The 18,619-nt window shown below is 52.1% G+C and overlaps 1 protein-coding gene across 2 annotated transcripts in view; it reads right to left on the bottom strand.

Annotated features, from left to right (window-relative positions):
* Window positions 1–467: 467 nt before the first annotated feature.
* LOC144717420 (semaphorin-5A-like) overlaps window positions 468–18,619 on the bottom strand; it is a 62,940-nt gene continuing 44,788 nt past the window's right edge. For both annotated transcript variants that reach the window (XM_078592844.1, XM_078592843.1), the window contains exons 6-22: window positions 18,419–18,517; window positions 17,621–17,834; window positions 15,875–16,202; window positions 15,368–15,503; window positions 14,967–15,177; window positions 14,465–14,657; window positions 13,771–13,888; window positions 13,079–13,266; window positions 12,293–12,436; window positions 11,711–11,876; window positions 6,083–6,338; window positions 5,580–5,798; window positions 5,144–5,314; window positions 2,560–2,712; window positions 2,011–2,064; window positions 1,372–1,607; window positions 468–1,162 (exon numbers count right to left, since the gene is read on the bottom strand). In XM_078592844.1, coding sequence (XP_078448970.1) covers window positions 1,034–1,162; window positions 1,372–1,607; window positions 2,011–2,064; window positions 2,560–2,712; window positions 5,144–5,314; window positions 5,580–5,798; window positions 6,083–6,338; window positions 11,711–11,876; window positions 12,293–12,436; window positions 13,079–13,266; window positions 13,771–13,888; window positions 14,465–14,657; window positions 14,967–15,177; window positions 15,368–15,503; window positions 15,875–16,202; window positions 17,621–17,834; window positions 18,419–18,517 — 3,015 coding nt within the window. In that variant the 3' untranslated portion in view covers window positions 468–1,033. The remainder of the gene's footprint in view (window positions 1,163–1,371; window positions 1,608–2,010; window positions 2,065–2,559; window positions 2,713–5,143; window positions 5,315–5,579; window positions 5,799–6,082; window positions 6,339–11,710; window positions 11,877–12,292; window positions 12,437–13,078; window positions 13,267–13,770; window positions 13,889–14,464; window positions 14,658–14,966; window positions 15,178–15,367; window positions 15,504–15,874; window positions 16,203–17,620; window positions 17,835–18,418; window positions 18,518–18,619) is intronic.

Below are 18,619 nucleotides of genomic sequence, written 5' to 3'. Positions count from 1 at the left end.
CCATGAAGAGTTAAGTAACAGCTGAGGATTATATTGTCCGTCGTGCAGGGAAGAGCTGGGTGGAGAGGGTGGGGCTGGGTGGGGGGTGGGAGGGTGGGGCTGGGTGGGGAGGGGCTGGTCACCCCGTGGTGCCTTTATAAAACTCAACGTTTAACCTACTCACGCCGGCTTGTGCCCGCCCTCACAGTCGGGCATATTTGCAGGATACACCACGCCGCCGTTGACCCTGGCCATTGACCGAGCAACCCAACGTTCCTACCAGCTCCCTCCGCAGGAATGTGTTTTGCTCTATTAAAGGCTTGCTTATGACAGCCAGGATCATCCTAATTTTCTCAAGGTAAAGTGAATGCTATGTTCAGTTACATATATATATATAAAAAATTCAGTAGAGTATTGTACATATCTGCTTACAGTGACTGCAGTGGTTTAAGTGCCAAGTAATTCAGTATTGTTTTAACTCATGGCGGTTAGTTCTGTGTCCATCGTGACAATGCTTTTATTTACATAAAACACAAAAAAAGAAAGTTGTTACATCTGCATCACGTCGCGTTGTGTGTTTCATCTTCGCCTGCTCATTCGTGTTTTTATTCTCCTCTTCCTTCACCAGCAACATTTAAAAGGGGGCAGGTGTCGGGTGTTGGACTTTATGATCAGTTCAGAGCGATACATGAATATCCAATGAACGCAGCCCTCCTTTATTTGGCACGTTGTGCTCGGGAGAGAGCAAGCCAGCCTCTCACCGGACATGGAGCAACGCAGCTAAGCACAGCCACTTGAAGTCAATGCCTCCAACGCCAAGCAATCGCCTCAAAGTCTGGAAACTGTCGCGCCAAGTTTGTACTTATCATCAAGATTCTGTTGCCAAAGCAAGAACCTTTCGTCTCTTGGCGTCCTAATTGAAGTGTTGCCTCTGCTGCTCGTAGTAAGGGGCTGAGCCTCGGCCACGTTCCCACGAGATGGCTCCACTGGGTAACGAGGTGTGGCCTCGGCCTGTGCTGGCTCACAGTGTCATCCCGCGGCTCGTGGTGCCCGCTCAATAGTCCTCATATTTGTTGACGTCCGTGTAGAGCGTGTTGGAAAAAGTCTTGGTTGTTGTCGTCTGCACGTGGGAATTGATGCACTTTGTCTTCTCCTCGTTGATAAGATAGTTTTTGTTGAGAACCTGCAAAAAATAGGGCTCATTAGAGAACGGCACACACAATGTAGTTTGAAATAAAACAATGTTGAGAAATGCATTCACCGTGTATGATACAAAATCAGTTTTAGTAAAGTTCCATCGAGCTCCGACGTACGAGCCAACATTCAAGAGCAATTGGGCTCGGCACATGGCACAGCGGCACACGACTCCCCTTCTCGTGGAAGATCACTCACCTTGATGGCGTCGATCGAGTCGTATTTGTCCACCTTGCCGAGCGTGGGGCTGAGCGAGGGGTTGAGAGGAAGGCTGTGGCGCTGCCCGCCGCGTGACGGGCGAGGCTGGTGCTCGAGTGATTGGGGTGCGTGCGGCCGCCGGCACCGGCCCACGGCCGCCAGGAGCAGCGCTGACACCACACACCCGAGCAGGCCCGAGCCCACGCCGGCCGCCACCAGGTGCACCATGTGGAACTCTGAGGGGCCATGCGACACGAGGTCACCACCGCCGCCACGATCGATACAATCTGCACTACACTTATTTCCCAAGGCGCTAAACATGATGATACATTGCGGTGAGTGTGGATGGAAGGTGGAAAAAAAAGATTTCGGCTGTAAAAATCTGGTATAAAAATATTAACAAAGCCTAATATTTGTACTCTCCAATAGGGTTTAACATGGAAAATAAATACTATATATTTTTTTCTATAATTGAGTGAAATAAAACGGTTACGGTTATGTTTTAGATATGCTGACCTTGTTTGTATAAAATATACCTCCGTTTTTTAAAATACATTTTATCCTACATACATGTGCAGAAAGCGTAAACAAGCTAAAATATATGATCGTGCATCAAATATTAACACATGTGCGTCATACCTCCACATGACCTTTTGCTTTCTTTCGTTGAGTACGCAACGTTGACTGGTATTTCTAAAAATAGAAAAAAAGACGTCAATTAGGGTTGACCGATCACGGGAAGGGGTCAGTCAGTGCATCGACTCCAGTTTTAAGAAAGGTAACAGTCCACCTCAGGTGTCGAAGTCTCAGGTGGTTTCACAGATGCAGGTGGTTGAATAGATAATCATTAAGTGTTCATAATATTTAATGAAAAAGTGCACAGCTATCATCAGACTCCATCTAGCCTTGACTGCGAAACCCCATAATTCTAAAAACTTAAATTCAAACCATGTGAGAGCCCATCAAGAAAATAGGCATAATTCACACATTGTTGGAAACCACTTTTCTGCAATTTTCTGTAGCAAAATGGCCAATTTTACACAAAATGTTGCAAGCCATCATGTTTGCAAGAAGACCTCGAAAACCTGAGACTGATTTTGCCACGTTTCTAAGTTTTTCGCTACTGGGTCGGTGCAAGTGCGGGAAGTGCCATGTGTCTGTGCGCGGGGATTACGGTGCAGCACTGACCAATGGCATTGGGATGCTGTGGGCACACAGACGTCTCCGTGCTGTTCCCATTGCAGCGCTCCGTGTCGGGGAAGGGCACGGAGCAGAGACGCGAGCGCTGGCGCCGTCCAACCGTGTCGCACTCGCTCCACTCGCTCCACTCCCCCCAGCCGGCTGCGGTAAGGGAGCAGAGGTTAGAGGGCACGGGGCAGTCAGAGGGGGCCGCCAAGGTTTGGTCCAAGTAAGAATTAAATGTCAATGAGTGACTTTAACGGTGGAGGGATTAATTGTGGCTGGGACAGCTCTTGATGCTGTTTCAGATTAAATGAGCCTCCACCTTCTGCACGCTTCAATCTCGGCTTACCAGAATACTCTGGTGGGGCTGGGGAAATAACACAAAATAACATTGATTCTCGCAGCTAAGCCCTCGACAGCTCTGCAAGTCTTACTTTTCAAAGGCTGCTTTGTGGCATAAAAAAATTGCCAACCTTCGGGAATTTCACATGAGTTCTGATGGAACGGTTTAACTTTCTCTGAAAGTAACTCTAAAATGTTGAAGTGAATTCAATAGCCTTTGAACGGCATTCTGTGCTTTTTCTTCGTTTGTTAATGAGGAGGGGGTGGGGGGGGCAGTATTTATTCCACTTGGAAAAAGAAGCGATCTTTCTTCACTCTTTTCATTTTGCAATGGTGCATTATAGTGTTTTTTTTCGTCTTAATTTTTTTTTACCAAGAAACCATTTGCGAGTGAGGCAGGATCACGTCCTGGGAGCTCAGCGTTATCTCTCTGAGCGCCAGAGTGGCCGGGCCGGGCTTCAAGATGTTTATCGCACACGCACACTCTCTCGACCCCGCCGCCGCCGCCGGGGGAATTCGCACTACACTTTTTTTTTCTCTCTTTCTTTTGAAGGTCTATTAGTACCTCTCATACACGGACAACTCCCTCAAGTGGTCGGGCCTGATGACATTAGAAGCACGATTTGTTATCAAAACAACGTTTACACATTAACTGCACCTGCATAAGTTACAATGAACTTTTTAAATATTTATAATCGCGAACAGAAGGCGATCTGTATTAGTCCCCGCCAAAACAATAGCTCCCACAGCTACCAGTCTAATTTCCTGAAAGAACAATTTACCAAATTGTAATTTAAACAATGTAAGTTTGTTTTTTGACAGTTAATAAGAAGCAGTCCTCATCTAACTAAATATTACCGCCCAGTTTGCTTTCAACCGGCTTGGCACACAAAGACCCCTTAATGCACGCAGGGCCAGGACCACAGCGTTGATTGGCCAGAGTCTTCACGGTGCAACAGGGAGCGGTGTCCTGCCAGGCCACAGCTGCAACCACAGCCAACGGCACCGCACGCATGTGTGTGAGCGTCTTTCTGTGTGTGTGTACGTGTCTGTGTGTCTGTGCGTATGTCTGCCAGTCCATGTGTGTGGTACCCGTTTGTGGGATGCGTGTGAGCGTTTGTGGGATGCGTGCGAGCGATCGTATGAGTGTGTGTGTTTATATTCGTAGCCATGCACAATGAATTACATTTGTAGTCTGAGCCTGGCCTACGTTAACTCGGCCTAAAATAAGCACCTCATTTGGTAGTGTAGTCAACATTAACAGAGCACGCGTCGCCACACCACCCACCACTTGGGTGTTGTGCCAGGATTATTAGGTGCTGAATAGATGCTAATTAACAGCACTTGCCACAACAGCCCCTTGGGTTCTTTTTGCATATATCTTCTCTATCTTGAGCCAAAGTAGAAAATAAACTATTCCAGAGCACATGTGAGCACTAGATACAGAATCAAGCTGGAGAAGATTTGATAAGATAACTTTTTTACAAACAGATGCTCGCTCCGATGTTTGTCTTCATGTTTTCCAGTGTATGACTGCACAAACAAACGCCTCATGTTCATCCTGGCATTCCCTCGTCTACACAGGAATCCCACCGTGTCCACCAACGCGTGCTACTGAGCAGATAATACAGCCTTCTTGAGTGCCTCCCGTACTCCCCCCGTAAAAATGGAAGTGGACTGCACACTGACGCGGTGTGAAGCTCCGCTAATCGCGGGGTCTGCACATTGCCGTGAGTTGCCGTCGAGAGGATTGGACGAAGAAGCCCAGAGCTGCATCGTGAGCCAAAGCTGCCAATAAAACTATTTTGTGCTTCTCAATCAAGTCACAGCTCTTGAGGGGGCATGGGTTCTCTTGCGTTCACTGAATACAACTATTTTGCTGTTGCGCAATAAATCATGGCACAGGGTTTTTTGGGGACTCGTTTTTTTTTGGGACAAAGGTTTTGGCTACATGGAGGTTTACTCGATGCTGCTGTGACAGCACAACTTCTCTGGACATGGAGTTCGTTTGAATGTTTGCGAATTTGTGTCTGCAATGAGTCTCAGGCGGCTAAAACACCGCAAAGTGGCACAAGTAAGGAGTGCGGTTGGTGCATCTGCCAGTCATCTCAATCAACTAATCCCTAACATCTGGGGTCAGTTTTGTGACCTCCTGCTTTTGCATGGTGTGGTACGGGGCACACGTGGTGTAGTACCGGCACGTGTGGCGTGGTGTTGCGAGGGCGTGGTGTGGCGAGGGCACGCTTACCGGTGCAGGGCTGCGTGTTGCACAGCGACTCCTCGGTGTGCAGCCCCAGGCAGATGTCTCCTCCATGCGACGGCACCGGCTCGTTGCAGACGCGCCCTCGCTGCCGGTGGCCGCCGCCGCACGTGGCCGAGCACGTGGACCAGGGCGCCCAGCACGACCAGCCGCCATTCACTGGAGCCGCGCGCACATCGCACAACGAGCGCCGCCCGTCAACAGCCGCCGCCGACGCACGGGATAAGAGCGCACGACGCCGGAGCCCTGCGCGTGTTTCACGCGCCGCCATGAGCGTCGCGTCGCGGCAACATAAAACGCGCTTGCCGGTTGTCGCGGTAAACGTCGCACACTCTCCGCGAATGGCAGCCGCCCGCGATGCACAGCGGCGCGCGCTCCCACAGGTGTCGGCGACCGCACTCGGGCACAGAACCCCTCCGCATACCAGGGCAGGGATGCAGGTTGCACTCCTGGAACTCTGACGGGGAGCCGGGGCAGGAGGGCGGCTGCTGCTGGTGCTGGAGGTTCAGGCTGCTCCCTCCGGCGCTCACGCACAGCCGGTTGCGACTGCGGAAGCCGCGGCCGCACTCGCGCGAGCACGGAGACCAGGTGGCCCACGGCGCCCAGGCGGCACTCGCTTCTCCGGTCTGCCTGGGCCCCTCCACTGCAATGCAGAGCACGAGAGCAATGGCTTTTAGCGGTGAGGGCCACTCGCACGCATACACACGGACCCCTCACATCTCCACACACTGACCCCCATCACCACATGCTGACCACCATCACCAATGATCTCCATCATTCCACACTACCTTACATTGCTGCCTATTGAAACCCAGTGCCCTCCCCCCCTCCCACGATTCTCCACCATTACCCCACCATCATGTCCTGCCCCACCCACCCACCCACCACCGTCATCCCCTACCCCCTTGGGCACCCCTCCTCCCTTACCGTCCATGCTGCACTCGTTGGTGCCGGCGGTGCAGAATCTCATCTCCACCTTCCTGCGCGCAACGTCGAGCGCGTCGGGGTCAGGGAGGCGCGCGCGGCACATGTAGCGGAAGCGCTGCTCGTGTCGTCCCGCGGCCCCACGCTGATGCTGCTGCTGCCCCGTGCTGTTCTCAGCGGCTGGCACCGGCAGCCAGGGAGTCCACGGAGTGTTCTTCCTCGCCTCAGGGCACGGGTCGCTGTGGCAGGCCTGGTGCTCCTGCGCTCCACCAGCAAACGACACGCGAGACCCGGTTTAGTTTTAAAAAATAATTGAATGGTGAGTCAACGTACAAAGATCGTCGCCGCATTACGCACTTTTAAATGTGCTTCTGCGGCCGTCTGGAACGCTCGTCCTTCCGATATGAGGAAGCCTCTGGAGCTATGTACAGTAAAACTTTGGATTGCGAGTAACTTGGTCTGCGAGTGTTTGCAAGACGAGCACAATTTTAAATAAATATTAATTTGATAACCGAGCGAGGTCTTGCAATACGAGTAGTACGTATACGCTTTGTCTGCCGAGCGTCACGTGATCACAACTGATATACGAGTGCTTTGATATACGAGTGCTTTGGATTACAAGCAAGTTTCTGGAACGAATTATGCTCGCAATCCAAGGTTTTACTGTACTTTTGAATAATATAGATTGAAAACTCATTTCTTTATAAATGCTTTTTGTGCTTAGTTTCTTGTCCTTCCACCGCACCTCCGATGAGCATGGTTGGCTATGCACGGTGCGAAAGAAGTTCAACATACGGTACATACATCGTCTCGATGGACGGAAACGTCCCTGCCACACGTGCCCGCCAATTCAGCGGCGACTAACGTGGGGATAAATGAGCAGTTGTGTCAAGGATAACATTTGAAATGGTCCTGTTCCTCCCCTAGATCAAGCCAGATTCAAATGAGTACCTGGTGTGATATGTAAACGTCAGTGTTCGGGAGACATAGGAAGCGGGGTTTGTGCTAGCCACATCACACTGTTGTGTGTGCCGTGCAGGCCTTAATAGGTGCTTGCTAAAAGCTCGTGCACCAGCAGTCTGTTTAATGGCAAGATTCTGCTGCTACAGAAGTGAATGGGCATTGATAAATGTGGTCTCAATGGAAATGGACTTGCTGGAAAAACATTAAAGGTCAATGAAATGAATGGGTTGACCTTAAACTAGGAGGAATGATCATGGATGCATGAGTAGGCATGGCAATGACAAATTCAAAGATCGCAGTTAAGCCCTTTGAGTCCCGTGGCATTGCAAGTCTACATCAAATAAGCGGATTACCATATTGTCTTCATTTACTTGCATGGTTTAAATCAAAATCCAATGTTCTCATTCCGGGAGAAGTTTCTTGCCAGTTAATCACGATGAGAAAAAAAATCAGCAAGAAAAACATTGAACTTGAATGATGTCTCCATATAATAATAATGATGATCATGATGATGTAAGGAAAATCTAACTTTTAACGTGAGAAAGACAGCCAGCCCCCAGATGTACTCTGTCATGAGATCAGAGGTCAATGCCATCTCTGCTAAGCCAGCTGCAGAGTGAAGGACGTAGCAACGATGGCAAGAGCTCTACTCGAGGGCAACCTCCCTTGGTTAAACGCGGCTCTGTGGGTGGCTCACAGCCCCCACCGTGGCAGCAACAGGGGGCCCTGATCAGCACCGCTTATAATCGGGCACAAATCAAGACTCTTCAACCCTTCCCTGAAGAAAAACAAAACTGGATGACGCAGATAGCGATTCGGCTGTTCAGGGCCGAGACGACTCTATCTACCAAATGTACTCAAGAGGTGAAACCTTAATAGCGTCATATGTGCGTCACACGGAGGAACAAGCAGGGAAACCAGCGTGCATGGAATTTTGGAGAGTTTAGTAATTGCTAGTTTCTCAGTTGTAAATTCTTTGCGGCATATCGTGGAAGGTTCAGGAGTAAATTGTTCACGGTAAGGAGGAACATGTGAGCAATTTTAATGAGCCACTTTTCCAAACCACAATACGCTCGTTTACGAGGTTCTTTCGATAAAAAGATATTCTAACAAAATTCCACATTGTTCTCCAAGAGGTATAAAGATTCCCTGTTTAGCCATGTGGACCATCAGGAAAAGTGCTGTTAGCGTGCACATCAAAAGTCAAATTCATGATGCGAGGGAGCAGTGTGGCAAGCACCACACTCACCCACAAGCCACATCCAAGTGTTGAAGTTGACCAAACGCTCCCAGGTACTCAACTTCAATTAGGTCAAGTCATCCTACGAGAGGTCCAAATAAGATTCAGATACCAATTATCACAGCCAGACATTGAACGCAGGTTTATGGGATGGTAGTGGGGTGCATGAACCACTACAGCACCTCTCGCTGCAATGTGATTCAATGTAATGCACGCACGCGAACGCGTGCACGCACACCTAGCATTGTGTCCGACAGCCTTGGGCGATCGTGAGAGCCTTGTGCGAGGAAACGGCTGCCACACGCGCCCGTCAAACGGAGGCCACGGAGCGGCGTGGCAAATGCACCGAGCTCGCACGCGCGCCGCATACCGCACGCAAGGCCCAGCCTGTCCTGCCCTGAGCCCCACGGCTCTGCGGTTCAACCTCATCCTGCCGCCCGTGACACGCGCCTCAAGAATGCATCCCGCAAAGTGCAGGGAGCTCTGTTCCAACATGCACGGGTGGCCAGAGCCTCCATACCACCCGCCCGCTCATCCACCTACTTGTGACTTAGCTCGCGTGGCGGGTGGGGGGGGACACAAACAGCCGCAGCCTGTTGCAGCGATCTGCATAAATGCCCCGCGAGCCAAGTTTACACGCGTGCGATGTTTCACAATGGTCTTCTGCGCTGTTAACGCAGTGGCGAGTACAAGTGTGACTGCAACAGCACGAGCAAAACTCTCCCTTGCAATTAGGCTCGTAGCACGAGCGAGTGCCGTTCTGGGATGCACTGGGACCGAGGGTGAATGCGATTGCAACTGGGTCTTGCCCAGCCAAGCATCGCAACAGGGACCCGTTCCATTCATGGTCTGCCAAACTATTCCCCAGCGCACGCACACACAAAAAAACAAAGATCCCCCGTATAGCCTTAACAGACTGTAGGGGCAAGTGCTGTTAGCGAGCACCTATAAAGGCCGGCATGGCACATGAGGGGGTGGGTGGCCAACACCACGCCCGGTCGCCTTTGTCTCCCTAGTGGCGATGTTTACATATCTAATTTGAGGCTGAGTCGACCTAGTGGCCCAAGTTAAGCGGGAAACGCACACACCCAATCACACACACGCACGCACGCATTCACTTTCACGTAGTCTCGCACGCGCATTCACACACTGACACATGAACACACACACATGCATATTCATTTACAAACACAAAGATCCCCCGTATAGCCTTAACAGACTTTTGGGGAAACTGCTGTCGCACAATGCTCTAACCACTGCGCCACCACTCCCCGCACAAAGACACGAGTGCACGCGTGCACATTCACGCTCACACACATGTGTACAACACATGCCCACGCACTCGCGCTTGCACGGTCGTCGCACAATGGAATAAATAATCGCTCGTCCTCTCTGCTCTCTGGCCCCTTGCCCACAGCTGAGGGCCTTTGTGAGTGCCGAAACCCTCGCCGGCACCGTAATATATCACGCAGTTCCCCCAAACAGTTAACCTCTCTGCCGCTTTATTTACGACGTTAATTCTGTAAAAGGAAATCCATTACGGTCCCTGTTGCTTAAACAGAAGAGACAAAAAAACCCAAGGTGTGTTCCAGAAGAGCGCTTTGCTCCCATCATGAGCCCCAACACAGCTGTTAAGTGAACTTCTTCACCGAGCGCTCAACCAAACATGCACACACACACATATACGCCTGTCTCTCATGTTAATGTACACAGTGGGAAATGTATGTGAAAGGTCAAATGGTTCCCCGCTTAACTTGGGCCACTGGAGAAACTGTTGTTAGCGAGCACCTATCAAGGTCGGCACAGCAACACACCAAGGCCAGCGTATTTTTATTGTTGACTTAGGATAGAACCGGACCAGATTCGTACACCAATTGCTTCATCAGAGTTGTGCATCATAGGTATGAATGGAAGCCAAATAACTGAGACGATAGCACATTGTGCCAAGCACTACCCCACACTGCTCCGTGCGCACGGCATATATAGTCAAATACATGCACCTTCGAGATAAACACATGGACACATATATATAATATTTTGTCAAAAACTTCATTACGGTAACATTTACAGGTCACATTAATGAGGATGCTTTTAATTGAGAACTTGATTATCCGGTATGAAAAAGGGGCTGGTGGGGGGCTGCGTGGCCCTGAGGGGACATCGGCACCACACCCAGCCGAGCAGGGCAACGTACCGAGTGGGTACCGAGCGGAAACCGCTCACTACCCCCCGGGGGCCAGCAACCGGGCTCATCAACGCACCGCGACCTCGAACACAAACCGCCAACCGGGCCGCGGTTTTCCACAGATCATTGGGGGGGGGGGGGCGGGTTGGGGAGAAGGGGCACGTTGGATTTTTTTGGTGGCTCCGCGCTAGGGGGAGAACGGGCGGAAGCATCGGGCACGTCCGACCACGGCCCAACCCGTACGGCGCACTGGGACGTGTGCACGTATGTGCGTCGGAACTTCTTTTCACACCGTATACGTAGCCACCGTGCCCTTCCCACTCGTGCGCGCATGCATGCTCTGGCCAGGAAGGCGTCCCGCAGAGGGTTACTCGGGAAATATCAGCAGTAGCACCAAGGTGTTAATATCGCACGATTAATTAAATTGACTGCCCGAACATCACGCCAATGCGGTTTTATGAAATGCCAGCAAAAAATATTGACACGAAAGTGAAAGAGATGTCAGGCGTAGTTAGCGTCCATTTCAATCGTGCACACTGCGCACGCTTGTAAAAACATTTACACCGTGCACTCTCTGGACGACTTAGAGAGTGTTAATTGCCAACGACTCATGTTTTACAGTGTTCATAAATATCAGGCTTCTTGAAGTTTCCTAACTCGTGATGATCACGTGTGTTTGAACGACCTTTTCTGTTCAAATTACTTCAACCTTTTATTTCTTCTGTAAAATCTACGATTTAGAGCAGGAACCCTCGTCTCAATCTCTCTGGGACAAACAGCTGTGTTTCTGAAACATTAGCCTCGCGTATATTTACGCCTTTTAGACAGTGTTATGACAGTGGAAAAATGTGTTCAGCCTGCACCAATTATCCCCCCATGTGATAGTTAAATCTGAATGTCTTCATCTAGAATTGAAGCTTTCGTGACTGCAAAAATTATACGCATTGCTTTTTTCGTTAAAGTCGTGTATGTAGAAATAAAACAAAATTTAAATATATAAAATTTAATGAAAATAAATCACGACGTCTTGCCGAATTTATACCCTCCACAAGGCCGGTTAGAGCTTTGCGACAGCGCGAGGGAAAGCGTGACCGTCACTCGGGCAGCAGGAGCGAATCAGAACCGTTATTTATCCTGGAGAAATCCGACGAGCTACGATGCTGTTTGTCACACGGGGCACCAGGGTCAGAGAGAGTGGCTGTCGCAGAGCGCGTCGAAGGCGCCCGTGGCGTGCGTCTCTCACCATGTCGCACCCGGCGCAGGCTTCCCCGTTGTTGGCGGCGTTGGCGTTGGCGCATGTTCGTCTGCGCGTGCGCACGCCCCCGCCGCACGGCGCACTGCAGCGCTCCCACGGCCCCCACGGGGACCACGTTGCCGGCACAGGGCAGCGCGTGTGCTCGTTACAGAACCTGGCGGCACAATGGCGGCGTTAAAAACCGTCGTGGGTCGGGGCCCGGCACGTGGTGTTAACACGACTCGAGCAACGTATTGTTTCACTCTCTGACCTGTATTTTATTTTGTAAAACAAATGACTATGGAGAATGGTATTTTTCCAATATTTCCTATGTATATCTATATACACATCAATTAGACATGGGCTTTACCATTAATCTTAGCGACTCTTTCTTGGTTGTCGGCATTTATTGGGACACATTTTTCGACATGACTCCGCAAACAAATTGTTGAGTTTAATTTCCAACAACAGAGACACACACACAGACGCGAGGCAAGCATCGCTATTGGATTTGGTCAGGGCGGGCGGGCGGATGGACGGACGAGGGCCTGTGATTGGCGGGTGTGGCGGTGGCAAGCCAAGTGCACGCACCTCTCCTCACGGTTCTGCCCCACGCACACGCGGCCTCCGTGTCGCGGGCTGGGGTTGCTGCATGAGCGCTGCCGCACCTGGAAGCCCATGGAGCAGGTGGTGGTGCACACTGACCAGGCTGACCACGGCGTCCAACCTCCGTTCCTGCACACGGCAAAATCACCGCAACCTCATCACCCCGTGTCTGCTGCTTGCCGTCACATCATTACCCTCCGTCATTGTCATCGTCGTTGTCACCATCGTCACCATCGTCTTCATCGTCATCAGCCGGACACGTTTCATTCACTGGTGCGGAGGACGCAGAGGTTATGAGACGAGTGTTGGGAGAATTACGAATTAGTTTTGTCCATTCAGTACATATAGATTCTGTCCGGCTCTGTGTAAAGATGACCCGGTGTCCACGAGCTATTTTCATCTGCTCTTACTTGGCCCTAAATATTGTATTTCTTTGTGCGTGTGTGTGTATACATATGCATGTCTATATGTGCACGTGTGTTTATGTGTACGTCTGTATTATGTATTTATGCGTTTGTAAAACGTGGTGAGGTATGTTCAGATAACCCCTATTCCAGCAGTGGATTGATGACAGCGCCACACATAGACATACATTTATAACCGACATAAACGCTCTGGCAAGACAGAGCGTGGCCTGCGGCAATATTATCAGACGATCAACGTAACAAACCCCTCGGGCCCCATTACCTTCATGAGCTCGAGCACAAGCGAGCGAGCGAGTGAGCGAGCGAGCGAGTGAGCGAGCGAGCGAGCGAGCGAGCGAGGCCGCACCTGGAGCAGTTGGCCACCTGCACGGTGGCGCCGTCACAAGGCCGCCCCGCACACTGCGGCACGGGCGTGTCGCACGCTCGACGGCGGCAAAGGCAGGAGCCGCCGCCCGTCTCCCCGCCGTCCGAGTGCTGGCACGTCTCCCACGCCGACCACGGCCCCAGCGCGCCGTCCACCGTCAGATTCCGCACCTGCACGAGGTCGGAGGGGGGGGGGAGAGACTTAGATCAGCACCATGGGTCCACCGCTGGGGTCACAAGGGTGAGGGTTGGGAGGGCGAGAAATAGGAGGGCGAGGGCTAGGAGGGCGAGTAGAGTGAGGGCTACGAGGGTGAGGGCTAGGAGGGTGAGGGCTAGGAGAGTGAGGGCTACGAGGGTGAGGATTAAGATGGTGAGGGCTAGGAGGGTGAGCGCTAGGATGGTGAGGGCTAGAAGAGTGAGGGCTAGGAGGGTGAGAGTCAAGAGGTGTTTGGGGGAATGTACAGCAGCTATGAGAAAAGGCTTCAGTCAATCGCTGTCAAGGATGATACATCTAGAACTTTTGAAGTCTTGAATAAAGCATTTCTTGTACAGGAATAGAGGTGAGGGCACACTGACCTCGGTTGCAGTTCACTGGCAAATTCCTGTAGAGGAATGTGTGGAGTGGAGGATCTGCCCGTGCATGCGCTGTCACTGGTTCATGGTTGGGGTGCTCACCGGGCACTGGGAGAGGTCCTGCAGCCAAGACCCGGAGCCGGAGCTCTCCCTCAGGGTGGTGCAGCGTCTCAGGATCAAGTCCCAGCCACAGAAGGGGTCCCGCGAGCCAACACATGTGCTGTGCAGTCACAGATGCCCACGGACACCACATGCACAGACACACGCATGGACACACGCACGGATACACGCACGGACACACGCACGGACAATGACAAAGACACACGCACGGACACACGTGTGCATGCGGGGCGGGGAGGGAGCAGGAGGAGCGTGAGCGGCACTCTCGACCCACGAGAGAAGTAAACACATCAGGGGTCCTGCTGGAAAAGTTAATGCCTCGTGCGTAATTGATGAGCCTTGGACATCTGGCGGCAGGGCGTTGTTTGCGTTGTCCTCAAATGGAGACGTTATGCCGCAAGGTCTCCACCGTGTAACCACAACCATCGGCAAGACCTTGAAACATAGGCAAGGCTCCCTCCCACTTCACATCTCATGCACGCCGCTTTCCGAATCGTTCCAGTGAACTTACTTGGCCAATAAAATATAACACGAGCATCGTAAACAAAGTCTCTACGTGACCTTTTCTGCACTCGCCTGAGCAGCGAATTCACGTAAACGGGACGACATTAGGCCACCTCCGCCGGGCGTGCGAGGAGCAGGCTGGGGAAACGCCGTGGGGAGGGTTGGCGCTCACCTCTCCGTGCGGAAAGCGGAGCAGCGCTCCAGGGGCAGCTTGAGCACGGCACCGTCGGTGCCCACGTAGAGTGCCCTGTCGCCAGGGGACACGTGCAGCGCCCGGACACGCTGCCGCGCGGCGGGCCAGGGCAGCTCCATCTCGTCAATCACGCAGCCCGAGGCGGCCGCCACCTTCTGCACCGTGCCCTCGTCTGGGGAGAGGGTGGGCAACACGGGTGAGAGGGAGAAAGACAATTTCGCTGCGAACGTGGGGATTATTTTTATACTGCTTGCCTTTCCCAATCCGGGCAGTGACGATAGGCACACACAGTGAATTGTTACCGTCATCTACATCATTAATAAAAAATTATTGACATTTATTCGTGAGGCGCCTTCCACTAATGTCTCAAGGTGCCTTGGCAATGACAAAACTTGTCAGTTACACGATACGCACGTCTGACAAACGCGAGACTCAAACGAACACAGCTGTAGTCCAGCGCGCTTTGCAGCGCCGTGGTTACCTGTGGCCACGAACAGCAAGCGGTGCACCACCCCGCCGCGGCCCCGCGCCGACGAGTCGATGGCGAGGCGCGTGAAACGCGAGCCATGGCGGGCGAGCAGTGCCCGACCCCCGCCCGGGGTCACGGGCTCCGCCATGAGCAACAGGCGCTGCGCGTCCACGAGGCTCCGCACCGTAAGGTTAGCAGTGGAGCCGTCCGGCACCGTGTCACACTGCGGCAGCAGAGACACGCCGCAACACCGTCAGACCGTCACGGCTGGGCAGCGAGTGGAAGTTTTTGGTGTTATGTGGGTGGCATGGTCGCGGGCGACTGAGTTGCGTGTGAAAGGTGAGCGGCATGGTGGTGGATGACTAAGTGTCACGTGGCAGGTAAGAGGCATGGTGGCGGGTGCTGGTAAGCACCTGGAAGTTGGGGTTGGGATTGGGATGGGGCAGCCAGGCCGTGCGCGGCGACTCCTGGAACTTGAATGGGCCGTTGAACGTCTCTCTGACGTCGCTCATGTTGTACACGCACACGGCGGAGGCCACTGGCCCGCTCCTGCAGGGGTGCGCGAGCGACAAGGATCGCGGCGTCAATCACACGCGGTGCCGGCCTTCGCGCACGTGTATCCATCATCAGTCATGGTCTAACCGCTGCTGGATGAAGACATCCTTGACCATGACATCAACATCTCCGCACGCCCCAACACATGCGAATTATCTTCGTAAAATGTAGTAGTTCCTGTTTCCAACGATTTCTAGACCCCAGCAAAAGGGAATTGTTATCAGCTACGGTGAATAACAGTGGCGAGTGATATCTGTACCGGTCCTGAGATGCCCTGGTCCCCAAATAGGATGGTCTCATCTGTCTAGTGTGGTGTGGTAAAACAACCCCAATGATCATCGCCATCAGCGGGAAGTCGCACGTACCCCGCGGTGGTGAACACCCCATACAGGAGTCCAGCCTCGGGCACGAACACGGCGCTCTGGAGCTCCGGGAAGTCGACCACGTCCTGGGCGGGAGCGGCACCGGCCGCGGACCCGGGCGAAGCGGAACCCAGGGTCCCCGAGCACTCGAGTCGTGCCTTCATGTACGTAGTCCACGTGTCCTCCAACAGGAAGCGGCCACCCAGGTCGTTGGCGCAGACGCGGGCGACGCGCGACACGACTCGCCGCCCGCACTCCTGCTCGACGGCGACCTCACGGAACGCCACGTACACGAAGCCGCCTGCCTCCCATGCCAGCACGAAGCTCGGCTCTGCAGGGGCAAAGAAAAGGAGGTGGAAACCGGAGCTTGATTCCAGCCGGGTACATAAGGGTCGGTGATGCAACAAAATGTTTCCTTGATCTGGAGTGACTGCGATAGCTTAGCTTGTAAAATCCAGTCTACTTCTCGCTATGGCGGCTATGAGTCAGGTGCTGTCAGCTCCAGGCGACCGTCGACATGGATATGTATTGAGTGAGAAATGAAACCCCGGTTGCAACATCAGCTGCAGAGAGCAATGTGATCATATATTTACGTATGTCTGTGTACACAAGCTTTTTAACGTAGATCTACACCCGACGCAAACCACCAAGTGCTGAGGAGCGCAGTGTCAATATGCACTGAAGAGAAAGTAAAACTAAGATATTTACAAGTGACTTCATTTCATGTAAAATTTGCCATTATTAATCATGCAAAATAAGGGTAAACGAAACAACAATTACCTTAACTTGAAGGTTAATACATTTATTTTGAATGCATTAAGAGTAGGAAAATATCAATTTATACCAATTCGCCGTGTATATATATTTATGGTAAACTATAAGGGTAGCCTGCGTCGTGTAAACCTCGCCGTTTAACGATGTCAGGTTACATGTTTATCCTTTGGCCAAAATGGGGCCACCATGGTCTCACGCCAAATGCCAGGTGTTTCACATTCCCTCTTGACGTGGACCTCAAGCGGAGCCACGATGGATTTGCTCATTCTACACCCCCCCCCACCGCACCCCCTCCCAAGCCAGGGAACAAACCTCTGGCCACCTAAAGTCCACGATGGCCAATTCCGCGATCGGGCAAGCGTTAGTTTCACGTTACTCCCGAATAAAAAAAAACTGGTTTGCGCACAGCAATATCTGGCGCATATTTGTAATGATCTCTTTGTACGGGTTAGGCTATCCGCTCCCTGAGAGACGTCAGCAAATAAAAGGTCAAGCTGCAGAATTACAATCCCCCCTATGACGAATCATTTACATAAAGTTAACTTTTCCCCGTAATTTTACAGCAACCAGCGTGATGGGGATATCAGTGCCAGAAGCAAGCAGCAATGAGTGTGTGTTAGCTGTACTGGAATGTCTGCCACGTTGCAAACAGGTTCAATTGACAATGTCACCCTTGTTAAATAGGCGTCATCCCACTGGGGCTCTCACCTGGTTTAAATGTTTAACTAAACACGTTTTTTTTTTACAAAACACTAATTATAGCAGCCACACGGACGTATCGATTCCGCACGCTGCTTTAAAATAACGCAACCATTTTATTCTCGCTCGCCGAGTCTCAAGGCTCTTTCTCAAGGAGGTTCCTGTGTGGGCTGCTTCACTAATCCCCTGTTGACTCTTTTGAATAACTCCAGGGTCTGCCATCCTGCCCGGGGCTTCTCAGCGACACCGAGTTGCCGCGTGCCGGCACGCGGTTACCGTTGAGCCAGCGCGAGTTGTACTGCGCAGTGCGCAGGGTGGGGAGGCCGCCCAGGCTGCGATAGATGGCCGGGTCACGCCCTGCGAAGTCCACGGCGGTGGCGGCGTAGAGCTCCCCGCGCGCCGTGAGCAGCGTGGCCGCGCTGTGTTGTGGGTCGAAGGGGCAGCGCGCGACGCCGTTCAGCGTCTCCCACACACGGTTGAGGTTCCCCAGCTGCATGGACACAACAACGATAACTACGATGACGAAGACACAACACAACAAAAGAAGATTCGTGTGGCAGGTCGATTTGACTTCGGTAAAATTGGGCAAGTTAGTAACGAGTTTTTTTTGTTAAACAAATATCGGCAAAAACGTTTGATAGCGTGTGAATTTATCCTATAAGCAAGCACCTATTAGGGCCAGCAAAACAGACAAGGAAGTGGTGTGGCCAGGACCATGTGGGGCAACTGTATGGCTTTCATCTCCACCAGAGGAATAGTTATTCATTTAAGGCGGAGTCACCCCAGAGAAGGCCAAATGATTGAACCAGCATCACCGGCTCGTAGTACAGTGCATGCTCTATTACCTCACCACGTAACACGATGGTGAATGTGTTTGGATTATAATGGACAATATGTCATAATTAACAAACACGTGTTTAGTCTTTGCGCACATGCTGCCACCGTCACAAACCCTAGCCGAGACCTGTGCACCTTGCCAGCTGCTGCTGCGTGTACAGGTTTTGTAGCTGCTGCTGCGTATACGAGTTTGTAGCTACTGTGAGCATGCGGTGTGAAGGGGAGGGGGGCCCTCACGGTGCGGTTGGTGCACAGAGGCGTGAAAGCATTGGTGCCACACGCCAGCAGCCGGTTTCCTCGCACCAGCAGCACACGTATGTAGTTCTGGCACTCTTCCTGTGACACGTGCCCGCACATACACACATTGGCTGTGGTCAAAACACCGCACATTTGTACACAGAAAAAGCATCGCACCGTTTACCCAATAGACCATCGAGG

The sequence above is a fragment of the Lampetra planeri genome, chromosome 1 (genome assembly GCF_965212315.1).
Source record: "Lampetra planeri chromosome 1, kcLamPlan1.2.h2, whole genome shotgun sequence".
Lineage (NCBI taxonomy): Eukaryota > Metazoa > Chordata > Hyperoartia > Petromyzontiformes > Petromyzontidae > Lampetra > Lampetra planeri.
Note: the sequence above shows the minus strand (reverse complement) of the source record. Positions and strands in the feature narration are given on the sequence as shown.